This window comes from Phoenix dactylifera, chromosome 15 (assembly GCF_009389715.1).
Source record: "Phoenix dactylifera cultivar Barhee BC4 chromosome 15, palm_55x_up_171113_PBpolish2nd_filt_p, whole genome shotgun sequence".
Lineage (NCBI taxonomy): Eukaryota > Viridiplantae > Streptophyta > Magnoliopsida > Arecales > Arecaceae > Phoenix > Phoenix dactylifera.
In genome coordinates, this window is record NC_052406.1 from 11,142,964 (window position 1) to 11,161,472 (window position 18,509).

General features: G+C 40.1%; 2 protein-coding genes across 2 annotated transcripts; one reads left to right on the forward strand and one right to left on the reverse strand.

Annotated features, from left to right (window-relative positions):
- Window positions 1-699: 699 nt before the first annotated feature.
- Window positions 700-9,481, forward strand: LOC103699579 (ornithine carbamoyltransferase, chloroplastic). The gene is made up of 5 exons (XM_039134430.1): window positions 700-952; window positions 2,189-2,520; window positions 5,430-5,561; window positions 5,657-5,932; window positions 9,079-9,481. Exons 1-5 carry the CDS (start codon window positions 724-726, stop codon window positions 9,259-9,261), a joined length of 1,152 nt encoding a protein of 383 aa, XP_038990358.1. The 5' UTR covers window positions 700-723; the 3' UTR covers window positions 9,262-9,481.
- LOC103711544 (uncharacterized sugar kinase slr0537) lies at window positions 9,354-13,904 on the reverse strand. The gene is given in 8 exon segments (XM_039134431.1): window positions 9,354-9,798; window positions 9,903-10,014; window positions 10,464-10,561; window positions 10,665-10,700; window positions 10,702-10,773; window positions 10,856-10,894; window positions 10,998-11,069; window positions 11,157-13,904. Coding segments are annotated over 8 exon segments (1,080 nt in total). The 5' UTR covers window positions 11,556-13,904; the 3' UTR covers window positions 9,354-9,546.
- Window positions 13,905-18,509: the final 4,605 nt, after the last annotated feature.

The window sequence follows — 18,509 nt, forward strand, 5'->3', positions numbered from 1 at the left end:
CTGAGGTGAGATGTTTCTGAGCATGGATCAGAAGTTTGTTGGTTAATTAGTCATGCTAGTAATACATATATGTATGTATGTACATATATTGCAAATACAGTAGGATATAACCACCACTGTTTGCATCTCGGCCTCTCGCATGTGGAAAGGGATGCCAATTTATACATACTTAAGTCACATAAAGTAGTTTGGATACTATGGCCTGTTACCTGCCATGAGGTTCTAAGAGAGTGAGAAATTGGCGGTTCACCGTAGTTTGGACTAGCATAAATTTGTGATTGTCTCTAAATTAAAGATGTGTTTGATCCTTTCAGAATGAAGTAATCAAGATAGCAATTGATGGTATGTTGAATGTCTTGAAATCATGGGCACACATCATCAGCAGGAGCTGTCACCCTTCATAAAAATTGAAAATTTCGAGAGGATGTGGCTCCATCCGGGCCATTCATATCTATTGAAAGAGAGGAGTCCCTAATCTACCACCCCAAGACGCCCTTAACGAATTAATATATACGGAGAAAGGACCTACTGTCCGCCTTTCCGAATAAATCCATCTCATCCGTTCGTAAGTAATGGAAGAAGACGCGGAGAGTCGACGCATAGATGGACGGCAGTGATCTTCATATAACTTGTCAATTTGTCAAAGTGTAGGGGCATTTCCGTAAATTTAAGATTTCTATTAAACCCCAGGGAGAAGTCCACCTGTCCTTCAGTCGGGCAGCAATGGTGGCAGTAATCTCCGGTGGCCCTTCCGTCCGTTCCGACGCGGCTATCTCTTCCTTGTCCTCCGCCTTCTCCGGCGGATCTTTTCTGCGATCTTCGTCGTTTTCGTCCGGTATCTCCTTCGCTTCTCGATCTTCTCCGGCCGGCCTCGGCGGCGCTCGCGGCCGTATCTCATGCCGGACGTCCGCCCCCGCCCATTCCGTCCCTTCTTCCTCCAAGGAAGGAAATGGTGAGCTTCTTATCTCCTAATTTTCTCCTTCCTTTCTTTGTGATTACCGGCTATTCGTGTTTCTCCTTTGCTCTGCTATTTGACGTGATCGAAGGTTGTATTAGGGTTTTTCCGTATCGGACGATCTTATACTGATCTGAGAGTTTCTTTGTTTCATTTTGAGATAGATTTCACTAAAGATGTTAGAGTTTTTTTTTTCTTTGCTATGATCGATGGGTGGTTCGATTTTCTTGGATGCTTTCAGAAGTTAAAGAATTAGTAGGTATTACCGTTCTTGATTTTTTTTTTCTCTTGCAATTGATTGAATTTGTTGTTTAATAAGGACTTTGAAATCAGGTCTGTATGTTTATATATGTTTCAAGAACTGCCCAAAGTCTGATAGAAATGGAATCTTCTTGTTTTTTGAAATATTAATTATTTTAATAATGATGATCTGATGGTGAATGCGGCGATTTTCTTCATTCTCTCCTTGACACTTCTTTCAAGAATGCTTAAAAGCTGGTACAAATGAAGTCATCCTCCAAGAGTAGAACTCAATCAATTGGAACTTAAGATATGATCAATTCCACGTGTAAAAGAATCCACAGATTGAACCTGTACGTTGTGCTGCTGAGCTTCATTTCTCAAAAAAAATTAATGGGAGACACTTCAGCCTTAAGTTATTTGTTAATGGTTGATAGATTGTCCCATCTTTTACAAGTATCCCCCATAATAAATGAATGAATGAATAGAAGGGATTAACTGTTAAGAATTATCAATGTATTGATGATGCTTTATTTTGTGATTTCCATCATAATTTTTCATTATTTTAGTCCAATTAAGTACCAGTGCTAAGTAAAATCATCGGTTCTTTTCATGCAGGGGTTTATTATTTTTATAAAGAGTGTGGAAGTTTGTGGGTCTTCAGTGGCCATAGTCTGGTGGTTTTTGAATTTTATGCTCACATATTTTACTTAAAGAATGCTTTCCCTAGAAATCCATATCTATATGAGGATGTTGCCCCTTTTGTTTAGCAGGAATAAAATTTCTTATTATGGGAAAAAGGACCTACAAGAAGTCTTTACTTTAAAAATTTCGGTGAATCTTCTATACTATTTGGTCTAGCTACATGCTCAAGTAGGATACTAACTTATTAATCTTACATTAGCATCAATTGATGGTACCAAACACATAAAATCTGCAAGAACCTTTGACTTTAAACTTAATTTGACTTTTAACTTTATCATTTTTAAACAGCTACAAGCAAAAAAGACTTTCTCCACATCAGTGACTTTGACAAGGATACCATCTTGAAGATCCTAAATCATGCAGCTGAGGTCAAGGCACTGTTGAAATCAGGAGACAGAACGTTTCTCCCATTCAAAGGAAAGACAATGGCAATGATTTTTGCTAAGCCATCTATGAGGACTCGTGTTTCATTTGAAACAGGATTCTTCTTGCTTGGTGGGCATGCCATTTACCTAGGACCTGATGATATCCAGATGGGTAAGCGAGAGGAGACTCGTGATGTTGCCCGAGTGCTTGCTGGTTATAATGACATCATCATGGCACGTGTATTTGCTCATCAGGTATGATGGTGAGTTGCATTTTAATTTTTGTTCCATTTGGAAATACCTTATGACTAATTTTTAGCTCTGCAAGACTGATCACATGCAGGTAAAACAGTGCTTAAGCCTTCTGATGTACTTCCATTATATCACTTTTGGTTTAGCATTTCTCTTTCTATATTTTAGATCATGTTTTATGTGAATATGTAGACCTGCTCAGGCAGATCTTGAGGGTATTATATTTGAGGTTAACCGACTCCTTGGGAAGGTATGCAAAGTCCCATAAGACTTGATCATGTGAGAATATATTGCAGCTCGAAAAATAAGATGTTTTCTAAGACTGCTTAATAGATTAGCCTGATCCCACCATGGCTTGCCATTGTATCTGCATCTTAGTTATGCCAAGCTGCACTGACCATTAATTAAAGAAAACAAGGATTTTGATAAATTTCTGTGAATAATATCGATGACCTTTCTCCTAGTTCATCAGAATGGATTTACGCTTGCAAAAAAATAAAGAAAAAGTTCGCATTCTGCAGTAATTTCTTTCCAAATGTCTCAGAAATTATACGGGTAGGGCTTGGTCTAGATGCATATTTTACAAGATTGAGGGCAGATTAGAAACAAGAAGCCCAAGAGTTGACTTAAGTATCGAGATGACTGTAAGCTGTAGATTTTGTAACATGATGACAAGAAAGAGTATCCTCTATCTAAGTTAATACAGCTGATTTTTTGTGCCAGAACTTGAGCAAACAGAGAATCACCAAGCACTATCCTTACTTAGAGATATGAGCCTGACCCTGAAGGACAAGGGAGAACAGCTCGGCCTGAAGAGAATGGATAGAACATGGGGGAGACTCATATAGAGAATAAGTGGGTGAACCAATCCATTTATAAAGCATTTTAGAGAACCATTGTGGCTTCATGAGAAGAAAAGTCAAACATTGAAGCTATTTTCCTTAAGCAATTGATGGAAATTTGTGAGAATAGTGAGAGAAACTGTCCTTAGGTCTATTATTTTGTATGCTTAAGGAGCTTTGTCTGAAGCGATGACAAAAAAAGACATTGAATGAGTAAACTAACTCCTACAAAACTTTTTTGGAAGATCGAAATAGCTGCAACTGTACTGAGTCTTTCTTTTCTTGTGCTCTTCTCTGCTTATTGAACCTTCAAAAATTGATCTTGTACATGTTTCACATATCAGATTTTTATTATAATGTTCAATTCCCTGCAGTAAGATTGGAATTTTAACTGGATTTTTGCTATCAGGCTGAGCTAGTGGTGTTGACACCTGCTTGGGCACTGATTCTGCAGTATTCTTTTAAATGAGTCTTGATCTTATATCCCAAAGCCTCAGAGAATCTAATACCTTCTCATGTTGCTATTATGTGACCAAAACATTTCTAATATACCTAAATAATAAAAAGAACGCTAACATCATAGTTACGATGCATTGTTGACCTTAATGTACAGTTCTTAAAGAAATAATACCAGTAGTTTAATTGCATCTACAGTGCATTGTTTTTCTAAAAGGTCTTATTTCATTTTTGATGCTATGATTTTTCATTATTTATATGTGATTAATGACTTGATTGGCATTATTTTATTTGAAAAGCATATCATTAATTGGCTGCATTATAGTACTATAAAAATCATGTAACTTGACAACTTTTTGACTGCAGGTCTTCGCACCTGACATTTTTCAGAAAAAAAAACCAAAACTGCCCTTCCATTTCTCCTATCTTAACCTGCTTAACATATCCCATTCGTCACCACCGTCTCTTAACAAACTAAACCCAGAAGGTAAATATTCAATAAGAAGTGATTTGCCCGATAAGGTCTTCATCCCTAATAATTTGTTGGATCACAATTTTTATTTCTTTGACCTGGATCAAGTGATGGGACTACAAACATCCATCAAATTTTCCTTTATGTTTTTGAGGAAACCTAAGCCATCCATCCAGTATTCCTTCCTCCTAGATCAATTACATGCATTGCATGTGCTGAAGCTAGCTGATTGTTACTATAAACTCAAAATATGCATATACATGCAAAATATAGAATCCAAACATATAGAGCTCTGCTATCGTATCCAATTCTCATTGGAGAATCCAATGGCTTGTACCATTTCTCAAAAAACAGTTTGAAATCCTCTTGTACCACTTCATGCAACTTGCCAGGCTTGATAGTGTGCATATGGTGCGATTCTTAAGTGTAGGTTGCATTTAGAATTATGTTAAGATTCTAAATAGATCATGTCCGCTAGTTTGGTCAAATTTACTAAAGGATGTGGCGATGAACTAGGATATCTCATACATAATTAAACAAAGTCTGGGCTATGCGGTGGGCATTGACTGAATTTGTACAGATAGACGCAATCCAAAATTGAACATCACTAGGGTGAGAAAAAGCCTGTAAGAGAGATTTAAGGTCGGTTTTAGTATCTACATCTAAAACTTGGGAGATGAAGAGGTAAAATCGTCTGATATGCTCTGGATGGATAATGTCTAGGATTATCATGTTTGTTGGACAACGAATTGGATGCATGTAGTATTGATAAAGACACTTCTGACCAGAAAGAGATCTTGAACGCCCATTATGTATTCAGCTAGGATTTATATTTACCTGGTTTCATGCATCACATTATAGTAGAATATAGATTGTTAACTCTGAGAATTCCTTAGTATGGAATACCTTATATGATCTTACAACTAAACATTCTAGGCAATGGCATGAAAGAATCATTCACCTTGAACTTGTACATACATAATAGGGTTTGTCATTTGATGTGCCTAGAATCCATTATGCATATTTGAAATCCATTTCTTTTTCCAAACAAAAGTACTTCCAAGATAATTTGCTTCTACAGTATTCTGCTTCCATAAGCATATGCATCTTTTAGTTCTTACTCTTTCATATGATTATGGCAGGATATTCTTGACTTGGCTGCATATGCTTCAGTGCCAGTCGTCAATGGTCTAACTGATTATAACCACCCATGCCAAATAATGGCTGACGCACTGACAATTATAGAACATATTGGCCAGCTGGAAGGAACCAAGGTTAGCTACTTCCCATGAAACTAATAGAGTTGCATAGACATACATTGCCAGTTATGTATTTCAATCGAATTATGGTTTTCTAATGCTGTTTTCAGATTGTTTACATTGGAGATGGGAACAATATTGTGCACTCATGGCTTCTGATGGCATCTGTGGTTCCTTTCCATTTTGTGTGTGCTTGCCCGAAAGGCTTTGAGCCAGATGAGAAGACTGTCGAGAAAGCAAGGAGTGCTGGAATCAGCAAGATTGAAATTACACATGATCCCAGGGAAGCAGTAAGGGGGGCTGATGTGGTGTATTCAGATGTTTGGGCTAGTATGGGCCAAAAGGAGGAGGCTGCATATAGGAAGCAACATTTCCAAGGGTTCCAGGTATCATCTCTCTCTCTCTCTCTCTCTCTCTCTCTCTCTCTCTCTCTCTATTTGTTCTTCCCCCCCCCCCCCCCCCCCCCCCCCCTTCCTTTTTGGTTGGGTAAGCACAGTAAATTTTATAGATATAAAGTGAAAATTACAGTCATCAACCAGGTTTGGGGCTTATCTCCAAATTAAGGTTTATATAATGTTAATTTAGGATGAGAACCTCAACAAAACTTTTCTTCATGAGTCATTCCATGAATTCTTGATCTGAATGGTCTAGGACCATGTGAGAATAGATTTTATAAACTAAATTTTGTTCTCCTAAAAAATTTTTAGCTGGTCTCTGTGTCTTCAGTTCAGATTCTAGTCACCTAGATATTCTTCATGAGACCTTTTACTGCTTAACTATGACAACTAATATTGGATATTTTGACTTTAATATATTTTCAGTCTCTTTCAGTTTTTAAGATGATGTCCAAGTTTTTTGGTAGCTCAGCTTCCAGCAATTATTGTATTTTTGTTGGAATATTGAATTTTCTTTTCCACATCCCCTAAGGTTAGGGTGACAAGCATGTCCTCACACTAAGAAATTGTTAACGTAGAGATGTTTAAAAGGGAAAATCCTGGTAGTTGGATTGTTGTAACTATTACAGTTCAGAGCATTGAGATATTATGTAGTAGTGTAGTTGGTCTGATTAGATTCACAAGGTACATAAGTGAGAGTTAAAGAATTCAGGGAAATCTTTTTACTACAGATAATACTGGAAGTATTGTGTAGGTGAATTAGGCTTTTGTCAGTTTTGGCACAGCTCTTCCTTCTTTTTTAATGTCTGTTCGGACTGACCTAATACTTAACCTGGTTTGAGTCCAGATTAACAGCCAATGGTCATGTTGGGAGTGGGCTAAGATTTGCGCATATTATTGTTCGAACAATTTTGGTTAGGTTTTCAAGGTTGGGTTCAGTTCAGATGCTATTTTGCTAGACCTTGGTAAGGGTAGTAAACTGTAAAGTTTGGACTCAGACCTAATCCACTTGACTTGTTGGATCAAGATTGGATCTGAATTTGATAGGTTGGATCTAGGTCTATTTAGCTGATGTTCATATGCTCCATTGTTTATGTTAGGTCAAAGGTCTTATCAATGATATAATTGTAGAGAATGAGCAATAAGCCAATAGCAACCAAGTTGGGATTGCAAAATTGATGTGATTAGCACATGCAGCCAAGGTTTAACAGTATGTCTGAGATTAATTTTTAATACTCAATAGGAAATACATTATGAACTCTTTTGTTTTTTTAGGGAATGAAGGATTCGATGAATAGCACCCTTGAGAATGGGAATGAAAACTTGCCTGTGCATGTGGTATACATGAAGAAACATACGTCTGAATATGTTATCTCGTGGCTGTGGTGTTCAGACAGTCAAGGTGCTGCTTAGAGCTGAAGCAGTATGCAACCACTTAGGTTGGTTGCTATGCATCATGTATTTTACAAAAGCTTAAAAATAGATAAATATGTAATAATAAATAAAAGAGCAGAAACACTAAATGTATCTCTATAAAAAAATCAGAGAGAGAAAAATTATAGAGTTAAGAGGGATGCAAATCCAGGGTGTGGGCATATGCCAGCTACTTGGGAACCCACCATGTGGACCAACCATTGATCCACCCACAGAGATGCCTAGACCTTCTGTGGGGTAGTTGGAAGACCACACATGCACATATGCAGCTGCATAGGCTGCTTCTTAAGACAATGCTAGTGGCTACTTAATTAAGCATGTGCATGTTGAGACATGTATTAATACACTGGTCTTTGGACCCATAAAGGCTAAACGGAGTAGATGCTAAAATTTGCATTAGCAATGCCCTCACAGAAATGGGAAAGGATGAATGATTGTAGCAGGAAGCAGAGGCAGAGAACTTTTCGGGGTTGTTTGGATGCCCGCACAAATTAACCCTAAATTTTCCCCTGTATGGCTGCTGGTGAGGACAAGTTAGTGGTCAGAGGGAAGAATACCTCTGATTGGGAAAATTATAGTGGAGGTCACCTTTGAGATGGATTTCAATATCCTTTTTTTTTTTTGGTACTGCACACTTTGTGGAAGCCTCAACTACGTGAAGTCCTCAAGTTTCTTCTCTCCTGTTGCAACCCCATCTGTGGCCACATCTTGAGTTTATCCAAGGACAGCTTATTCTCTCATCTAAACAGTCCCTTCTGATTTGACATGATAATGGAAGGTTATTCCCATTAGGTGTGCCAATGTGGTCAGAGGCCCCAATCAAATGCCATTATGTGGTGGATAAGCTGATAAGCTTCCATACGAAGGAAATGAAGGTAGCTAAGGTTGATTTTATTTAGGGGATGAGGATTGATGAAGTGATGTGTATCTAGCACAGTGTGAGATTGTTGCGTGTATGTCATGAAACAAGAGGATGATTTTAAGATGAATAGGTGGCAAAACTATTGAGGATTAGAGTGCATTAGTGCGTCAATTGGCACTAAGAGGGACTATTGGAGGCAGAGCAAGCATTTTTGGCACTTTTGGGATGCCTGGAAACTGGATTCAATACAAGCTGAAGAGTTGTGGTACTTTGTGCGCGCGCGCGCGAGAGAGAGAGAAAGAGAGAGTACACCATGCATGGTAGCAAGCTATAGTTGTGACCCAATTCTCTAGAATTTGGTGTATTTGTTGAGAAAACCAGTTTTGGTATTCAAAACTGCAGAAACAAAATATGACACATCTTATGATGTATTTTAGTTGGATATTTCATTTGTTTTCTTAGTTTAGTAAGTAAATGCAGTACCAGTAATATTTTGTCCAAGCATGGCACAGAAATTCATCTTGATTGCCCTTGCAAGTGCTTTGGAGCTTGTATATTGGGATCATAATTTTTTTTTTTAATGGTTACCTCTGTTGAACCCTGATAAAGTTACCCAGGATGAAACAAGCACAAACCTTGCATTGCATCGCCGATCATCGTGACCCTTTATTCCAGCAACAGCAGTGAATTTTATCGCTGGAGCATGCAAGTGACCTTTTACGAGTGAACTAGAACTCAAACTCTCACCTGGCTTCACCTGGCTAAATTCTTTCATCCAGACATGGTGTTAGTATTAGCGCATCTAGTTGAGAATGACCTAATTCTTTGTGCTGCCTGGCAGATTGATGAAGCCTTAATGAAGATCGCGGGGCCGAAAGCTTACTTCATGCACTGCCTACCAGCGGAGAGAGGGATAGAAGTTACTGACGGGGTTATTGAAGCTCCCAACTCTATTGTCTTTCCCCAGGCTGAGAACCGAATGCATGCTCAGAATGCCATCATGCTCCACCTGTTTGGCGTCTGACACGCCATCACAAGTTTCCATGAGATAAAGACACAAGTGGGCTGCTTGATGAGTTTTCATCATTTTTGCCCCCATTATATTGTCGTATAGACTTTTGTGACCGTAGGTTTTTGTCAGGTTTGAAACGGAAATATTGTGCTAGTGGTCTGGTGCGAACTTTCAGCTTTTTTTGCCAAACCCCTTTTTTTCTCTGGTGCGAACTTTCAGCTTCTTTGCCAAACCGCTTTTTCTCTGGTGACCGAAGCATAGATTAAAAGTAATTATTTTTTTCTAAGCTAATAAAATTTAAGCAACTATAGACTCGTATATGAATAATATAACAATAGCTCCATGCTTGTACATCCACTTTCAGTTCTCAGGTCTCACTTCGCCACCAGGAGATCGTATCACAGATCCACCACTGCAGGAGCCCACCATGCAGCAGTCTTCAAGCGGAAGCCCTTTCACCAGCCCGTACAAAAAACCACTGGCAAAGAGATCACCAGCTCCTGTGGCATCAACAGCGCGTGCCTCCCCTATAGCTGGAACTCGGACAACCTGAGACACACCAAATGATTTCTGAACGTCAAGCATTCCAAACCCCCCACCGGCAGCAAAAAAGAAAAAAAAAAAAAAAGAGAAAAGAAATGCATACTACGGACCTCTTTTCCATGCTTTGCAATGCATCCCTTAGAGCCAAGGGTCACGACAGCCCATTTGCAGTGTTTGGCCAGAAAATTTAGCGCAGCCTCTGGATCTGCCTTTCGTGCTCCCCTGAAACACAGCAGAAGCATATCCAATCATGAAAGCATTAGAATTCTCTCTCAAAATATTCATTTCGCTTTTTATCACTCTATGTGATCCCTCCAAACTATGTCAAGCATGTGAGGGGCTCTCACATGAGAAAAGGAAGGAGAAGTATCAATGGCTATTTGACTTGAAAATATATCTTATGTGAGAAACTAGATGAGCTTAAGAGCTTTTAATCTACTATGAGAAGAAATAAATTATTTGTTCCCAGAAAATATTTTCTTAGTTTGATCTATAAATACTTAGCGGAAGTCAATTCCGTAACATGCCCACAAAATTTTAGGCACTTGTTCCACTTTATACAAAGTTTAGTGGTGTAGAAACCTTCTTGTGACAGCAAAATGAGACTTTACAATCACCGATAATGCCTAACATGCTTTAGATTTAAGTTGTAGTGAAAGAGTGACTGTCACCTTATAAGCTCTCTGGCTTCGTCCTCATTGGCAAAACAAAGATCAATATTGCCAGTCTCCATTAAATTTATGAGGTGCGACCTGGAGTCTCTTACCATCTGCGCATGACCAATAATTTCCAAGCCAATATGATTAAGACCTAGAATTATCAAAGGATTAGATCAACCATATAGGGAGAAAACAATAATTTCATGGTTATACCTCAAAACTGGCCAAGTCCATGGAAACAGAAAGCCCTCTCTTGTTTAGCAATTTTAATAGCAGCATTGATTAGTTCCAAATCGAAATGTGCGTATCTCAATACCAGCCACTGCATAGATCATGATATATCAGCAAAATCGAAATCAATACGAGGGATCAAAGATGCTTCTTGCTTGAACATGAAAAGATACCTTTGAACCTCTAAAATTCTCTCTTTTAAACTCGTCAGCCTGATAGATAAAACATATGCAGAAGAAACAAATAAGCACATCCACATCGCTAGTTTAAAATTGCACAAATCCAAACAGGAGAAGGATACAGAAGCCTGCATACCTGAAGTCTAACAGCATTTGATAGACAAGGCCTCATGGTACGGTTGCCATTAGCATCAACCAAACATGCACACTATTATAACATGCAACAATTAAGTTTCAAATATTCCTTTTAGTCAGCTGACTCCCAAAGAAGGATACAAACATGCATCCTACTCACCTGCCCAGTAGGTCCCTTCTTCATTCTCAATCTTGAAAGATCCACACCACTAAAGCTCATATTGTGGATGAATATGCGACCTTGCTCGTCATCACCAAAAGCACCAATTATTCCGCATGAGAGCCCAAAGCCCGCAGTCAGACCCCTGATGGTATTGGCAACACTACCTCCAGCTATGGTCCTCATAGGAGAAACGTCATCAAGGAATGGGAGAATGCATGTATCGACTTTGGTCAATATATGATTCAAATCCTCAATAGCAACCTGTTTGTGGTTACCCATTACATCACAACAGTGCATCCTAGAACTAAATGCCGAATTGTGAAAAAAGATAAAAGGTGAGACCATCGAGGCATATATTTGTCCAACTACAGAAGTTTCCATCACATGATTCATCATAGTGCTTAAAACAAGATACTTAACATCAGAAATGAGGTTGGTTTTGAATTGTCACTTTATGGTATGGTTTGTGCCGCAGGGTTGGATGTTGTTCCCTATATGCAACCCAGCCCTCTTCGCTCTTTGCCTAAAGCCTTTATGGGTCTAGAGGATCTTGAGGGTTGCCTCCTAGTTTAATGAGCTTGAACTGTCTAACTATTACGGTGGGTTTCCTGAATGCCACTTATCTTCTGATCTGTGAGATATTTTCCTCTCTCGTCTCTGGTTCACAAAGGTTTCTAGGTCAAGAGCTGGTCAATGTAATTCTTTTGTCCATAGAACGAGTTATGCCCTCGAGCCCTAATGTAAGCTTTGATTTAATTCTAATGGGATATGATGATATGCATGATCAAATGAAACCTACTAGTGATAGAAATTCAGTGAGAAATGGAGAAGAAGAAGCTGATTTCAGAAAAATAGTCACAAAGAAACGCGCGCACGCGCAGAGATGTCAAGCATTTTTTGTTATATTGGTCAATTTCCTGTTTTACATATACAAACCAAAATACATAATCCACCAAAGTTCAGAAAAATAGTAGAACAAAGTAGTAGCCAAATATTATTGTAGACAATTAAAGAAAATTATTAAAGTTTAATGTGTTAATTTGGTTCTGTTTCAAACAGGGATTGCAAAAAAAAACACACTACGGAACAGACTCCATCGATACAAATATACTGGAGAAAATTACACCAACCAAAACACAGCCAACAAACCACCAGTCAGAGAAGTTGGAATAATCAGTTATACTTTAAAAGCAACACACTCAATAAGAATCATATTGTATCAAGCAACACACTCAACGGAAAGGCCACAGTTTTTTAAGAGATTTTGCAACCAGAAAACCACATAAATCACCATGATCGATAAGACTAAGAGCAAATTCACATTAAGCCCATTGACATCTCATACAAGGACCCGAAAATCTTATAAGGAAGCAACATATAAACAAAAAATCCAAATAAAAATGCGATTTTGCACCCACGAATCATAACCAATTAAATCGTGAGCAAATTCACGTCAGGCCCATGGAGATTCCATCCAACCCAAAAATTCTCAAAAGAAACCAACAGAAGAACAGTCCCTAATCACAGCATGCGGAACCAAAGCTACAGAACAGAGAACTAACAAAAGTAGGAACAGAATCCAACAGCAGGCGCGCAAGGGACATAATTGAAGCGCGAAACAAGAACAGGAACAGTAAAACGACGGTAGCAATGGGCAATGCAGATGTTGGTGTTGAAAGACCTGCTGAGAGCCGCCGCGGTCGCCGGGGATCCCTTCGAGGAGTGACCAATCGACCCTGGCGACGTGGTCGACGAGGGCTGCGGGCTGGAGGCCGAGGATGGCTGGCCGAGGGGAACAAGGGTGAGGACATTATTAGCGAAACACCATCCGTTCTCAAGCCACGTAACATGGAGTGATAAGATGAGGGCTTGAGAATCGGAACGAACACCCATCCAAAGAGAGGCATGACGTTGGGATAAGCTTGGTTCGAGGTAATCTGTCTCCAACAAATCTGATCTTCAAACATCAGCTTCAGCCCAAGCAATCCAACCGGATATTTAAACTTTAAATTCACTATTGTTGTAACAGCAAATCAGTTGTTGTAACAGCAAATCAGAGAGTGCTTGTTTCTCACAACAGTCTATGGTTTCAATCTTGTAAACAATATATATATATTGAACCATACAGAATAAAAGCTTTGTTCTGGTGCTCACGTTTCAGAGTTCAGAAACTCAAAATATTTTTTTCAGATTTCTTCTCTTTTTTCAGTTTGGTATCAGAGCCTTTGTGAGCACTGGGAGTTCTTCTCATCTGCTAATCGCCATGGCAACCATCTCACTCAATGTTGGAAACTTCGTTACCCTCAAGCTCATCCCAGATAACTACCCCTTATGGCGTGAGCAGGTCATTGCACTGGCCGAAAGCCAAGATCTCCATGGCCATCTCACAGGAGACGTGGCAGCTCCGACCATGTACACTCCAGGAACATCACCAACAGACATGACCCAGTTCAGTTCAGACTATCTTCAGTGGAGGAAGTCTGATCGTCTGCTTCGAGGGTGGCTCATCGGCACCCTGACTGAGGAAGCACTGGGCCTTGTTGTAGGACTCCAAACTGCCAAACAGGTGTGGGATGGTCTCCAAGAAGCCTACGCCCAGGATTCCCAAGAACGGGAATTCACCTTAAAACAGCAACTAACATATCTCAAGAAGGATTTAGCTACAACACTAACTGATCATCTTCGTGCCTTCAAGAAACTGTGTGACAGCCTTGCTGCCATTGGCTGTCCAGTTCATGACAGAGAGAAAGTTTACTCACTCCTTACCAGCCTTAGTCCTCGGTATGAGACCTTCGTCACCACCATGCTCAAACCACCAATGCCAGGTTATTCAGAATTGGTGTCCCTTCTTCAAGGGTATGAGCAAAGAACTCTATGGCAGGAACCTCAACAAATGGCTTTCTATGGCCAACGGCAACACCATCAACATCACAGTGCCTCCAAAATCAGCAAAACTGATTTCTCCTCCAAGGGACGCGGGTTTCAGCCAACCAACATCAGTGCTTCAACATCACGAGATGGAGGTAATCGAGCCACTGGACCAATTCTACCAGATGGAACACGCCTTCAGCGCATGACACCTGCTGAACGAGAGCGCTACCGACATGAAACATGTCAAATTTGTGGGAAAGAAGGCCATATTGCGACCATCTGTTGGGAACGATACAAAAGGAAGCCTGTTCAATCTGAAGAAATTCCACAAGCCTTAGCTGCTCTCACACTTGATACTTCAGTGCAGGATACTGAATGGACAACTGACACAGGTGCTTCCAATCACATGACAGGTAATTCAGATCTCCTATTTAATTTACGTTCTTATTTTGGGAATGATTCTGTACTAGTTGGTAATGGGGATGCTCTAACCATCAAAGCAATTGGTGATACACAGATTAAACATGGTAATGCAAACTTAACTCTGAGAGATGTATTATTAGTTCCTTCATTAGCTCGTAATCTTCTTTCAGTGAGTCAACTTACAGATCAGTTTCCATTGAATTGTGAATTTTCTAATATAAATTTCTGTGTAAAGGAACGAGAGACATGTCGAACTCTGATGACAGGACAACGCAAGGGTGACTTATATGTGCTTTCACCTCCTCATCAAGCCCAGTTCTCAAACCGGTTTACAAATGCAACGGAAGAGGTGTGGCATCAGAGACTTGGGCATCCACAAGTCGCTGCCATTCGTATGTTAAAGTCTAAGGGATTAATTAGGAGTAATGGGTCGAATAAAACAACTACTCCTTGTGAGAGTTGTCAGTTAGGAAAATTAAGTAAACTTCCCTTCAATCAGTCTGAGACTGTTAGTTCTGATTTATTTGATAAAATTCACTGTGATCTCTGGGGTCCAGCTCCAGAGTTATCAATTGGAAAATTTCGGTATTATGCTTGCATTGTTGATGATTACTCTAAATATTGTTGGTTAATTCCTTTACGTCTCAAATCTGATTTCTCTTCTGCTTATTTGGCTTTTGAGCGTTATGTCTACAGGCAGTTTGACAAGAAAATAAAAATATTTCATTCAGATGGAGGAGGAGAATTTATAAATGCAACACTGATTTTACATTTCAAAAACGAAGGGATATTACATCAAATCTCATGTCCAAATACTCCTCAACAGACAGGCTCAGTTGAACGAAGACACCGAGTGATAAGAGAACTTGGCATGACCATGCTCTTTCACAGTGGTGTACCTAAGCAATTTTGGGTGGAAGCTTTTCATACAGCTGTGTTCTTAATGAATAGATTACCTTGCTCTGCAATTGAGTTCCACACTCCTTACTTCAAGTTGAATAAACGGCATCCTGACTATTCTAGTCTAAGGGTCTTCGGCTCACGATGCTACCCTTATACTTGGGAAACAAGAAGAAATAAGTTTGATCCTAAAACAATCCCTTGTGTCTTTGTAGGTTACAGTGACAACTACAAAGGTTACAAATGCTATCACCCCCCTACACGAAAATTTCTGATTTCACGACATGTTGCGTTCGCTGAGAATATCTTCCCATATCGAACAACAACTCAACAAATTCCTCTCCATCTCCTCACACTACCAATATCTGAATTTAATGAATGGATTGTTCTGCATGACACTCACAATAATGGTTGCTCATCTTTGCAGGATATGTCACACCAAGACAGCCCATCTTACATACCTCTGAGTGATATCAATGTCTCCAGAACTCTCTATCAACCAGCCCAAATTACTTCTTCTGCAGATAATACACCTTCAACATCTGCTAGCGAGATTTCCAGCCTACCCACAACTTCTGAAGAGAATGTAGACATGGTCCGTACTTCACCTACTGATCAGCAAGAACGACATCATGATGCTGTTATTGCAGCACCTGAATTACCTTCGGAATCTCTTCATCTTGCACCCGAGCAACTGACTTCCGCTGCTTCCACACATCCCATGATCACGAGACTCAAAGATGGTATTGTAAAACCAAATCCCAAATATGCACTCATTGTAACTCGGCATGATATTCCACAGGAACCCAAAACAATCAAAACAGCACTCCAACACCCTGGATGGCGAGCTGCAATGGTAGAAGAGCTGGATGCTTTGCATCACAACAAAACATGGAGATTAGTTCCTCGCACGGCAGACATGCATGTGATAGGTGCAAAATGGGTTTTTAAACCAAAGCTAAAAGCTGATGGTTCCCTTGAAAGGTTGAAAGCTCGTCTTGTAGCTAAAGGATATCATCAAGTTGATGGCGTAGATTACTCCGAAACATCCTCTCCTGTGATCAAACCAGGCACCATTCGACTAGTCATCAGCCTTGCACTGGTTCGTCATTGGGAAATGCGTCAACTAGATGTAAAGAATGCCTTCCTCCATGGTCGAATCACAGAAGATATATACATGGTTCAACCACCTGGAATGACGGATCCCGCTTATCCTAACCATGTGTGCAAACTTGAACGTGCTCTCTATGGCCTAAAGCAGGCTCCAAGAGCATGGTTTGATCGGTTCAGTTCATTTCTTTTGCAGTCCGGTTTCTTTTGCAGTCTAGCTGATCCATCCTTATTCATTTGTCATTCATCTCATGGAACACTAATTCTCCTCCTTTATGTTGACGATATGTTAGTTACAGGATCCAGCCCCGATTTGCTAACTGAGTTCATTGCAGTTTTGAACAAAGAATTTGCCATGAAAGATCTCGGCTCACTTCATCACTTTCTTGGAATGGAAGCCATTTCTACTTCAGATGGTCTTCACCTATCTCAAACTCACTATGCTTTCACAATTCTGAACAGGGCCCAAATGATTGACTGCAAACCCATGGGAACACCAATGGAGAGCAAAACCAGTGGTCTCAAGGATGACACACCGCTTGAAGATCCAAGTTTCTTCCGTGGTTTAGTTGGATCTCTACAATATCTCACACTTACTCGACCAGATTTAGCATTTAGCATTAATTTTGTGTCACAATTCATGCATGCTCCTTGCTACTCCCACTTAAAAATGGTTCGACGTATTTTGCGCTATGTAAAAGGGACGTTAGATCTTGGATTAAACTTCAGCTCACACTCTACACTTGATCTCTTTGCCTTCTCTGATGCAGATTGGGCAGGATGTCCTAACACTAGACGATCTACCACTGGATATTGCACTTTTCTTGGCCGTAATCTCATCTCATGGTGTGCCAAAAAGCAGACTACTGTGTCCAGATCTAGCACAGAAGCAGAATACAGATCCATGGCTCATACCACCGCAGAACTCATGTGGCTCACCTTTATCTTGCGTGACTTGCGTGTTCCTCAACGCACTTCTCCAGTTCTTTTTTGTGACAACCTGAGTGCTCTATATATGACAGTTAATCCGGTTTTTCATGCTAGAAGCAAACACATTGAGCTAGATTATCACTTTGTTCGAGAACGGGTTGCTCTTGGTCAACTTGTCACACGCCATGTCTCCTCTACGGAACAACTTGCTGATATCTTCACCAAATCTCTCCCCAAAGCCGCCCTTCAACATCTTTGCAACAAGCTGTGTCTCACGCCCCGACACATCTTGAGGGAGGATATTAGCGAAACACCATCCGTTCTCAAGCCACGTAACATGGAGTGATAAGATGAGGGCTTGAGAATCGGAACGAACACCCATCCAAAGAGAGGCATGACGTTGGGATAAGCTTGGTTCGAGGTAATCTGTCTCCAACAAATCTGATCTTCAAACATCAGCTTCAGCCCAAGCAATCCAACCGGATATTTAAACTTTAAATTCACTATTGTTGTAACAGCAAATCAGTTGTTGTAACAGCAAATCAGAGAGTGCTTGTTTCTCACAACAGTCTATGGTTTCAATCTTGTAAACAATATATATATATTGAACCATACAGAATAAAAGCTTTGTTCTGGTGCTCACGTTTCAGAGTTCAGAAACTCAAAATATTTTTTTCAGATTTCTTCTCTTTTTTCAGTTGACATTGCCCGTCCTTGTTGAGGAAAAGGGGGTAGCTTATCTCTCCTTCGGCCCCCATCAACCTCTCTCTCTCTCTCTCTCTCTCTCTCTCTCTGATGGAGGATGATATTGGAGGCAGAGGGTTTAGGCCTCAGGCTTCAGTTCCGTCGCCCTTATATAGAGCGAAGAAGTGGGGCCTCAAGGTACTCAACAGGGGTGCGTCAACGGCGGACGCAGGTCAGAGTCTAATTCGGGGTCAGAGGCTTTGGCTCTAAATTAGTGAATTCGATGGAAGCTCATAGCGAGCATCCACTGTTGCAAAATATTCATAGGATGGTGGTAAATTGTGCCGCCTTTCGAATCAGCCATGTATCTCGAAAAAAGAATAAGACGGTTAGATTGCTTCCTATGTGGCTCAGCATTCTGCTAGTTGTTTG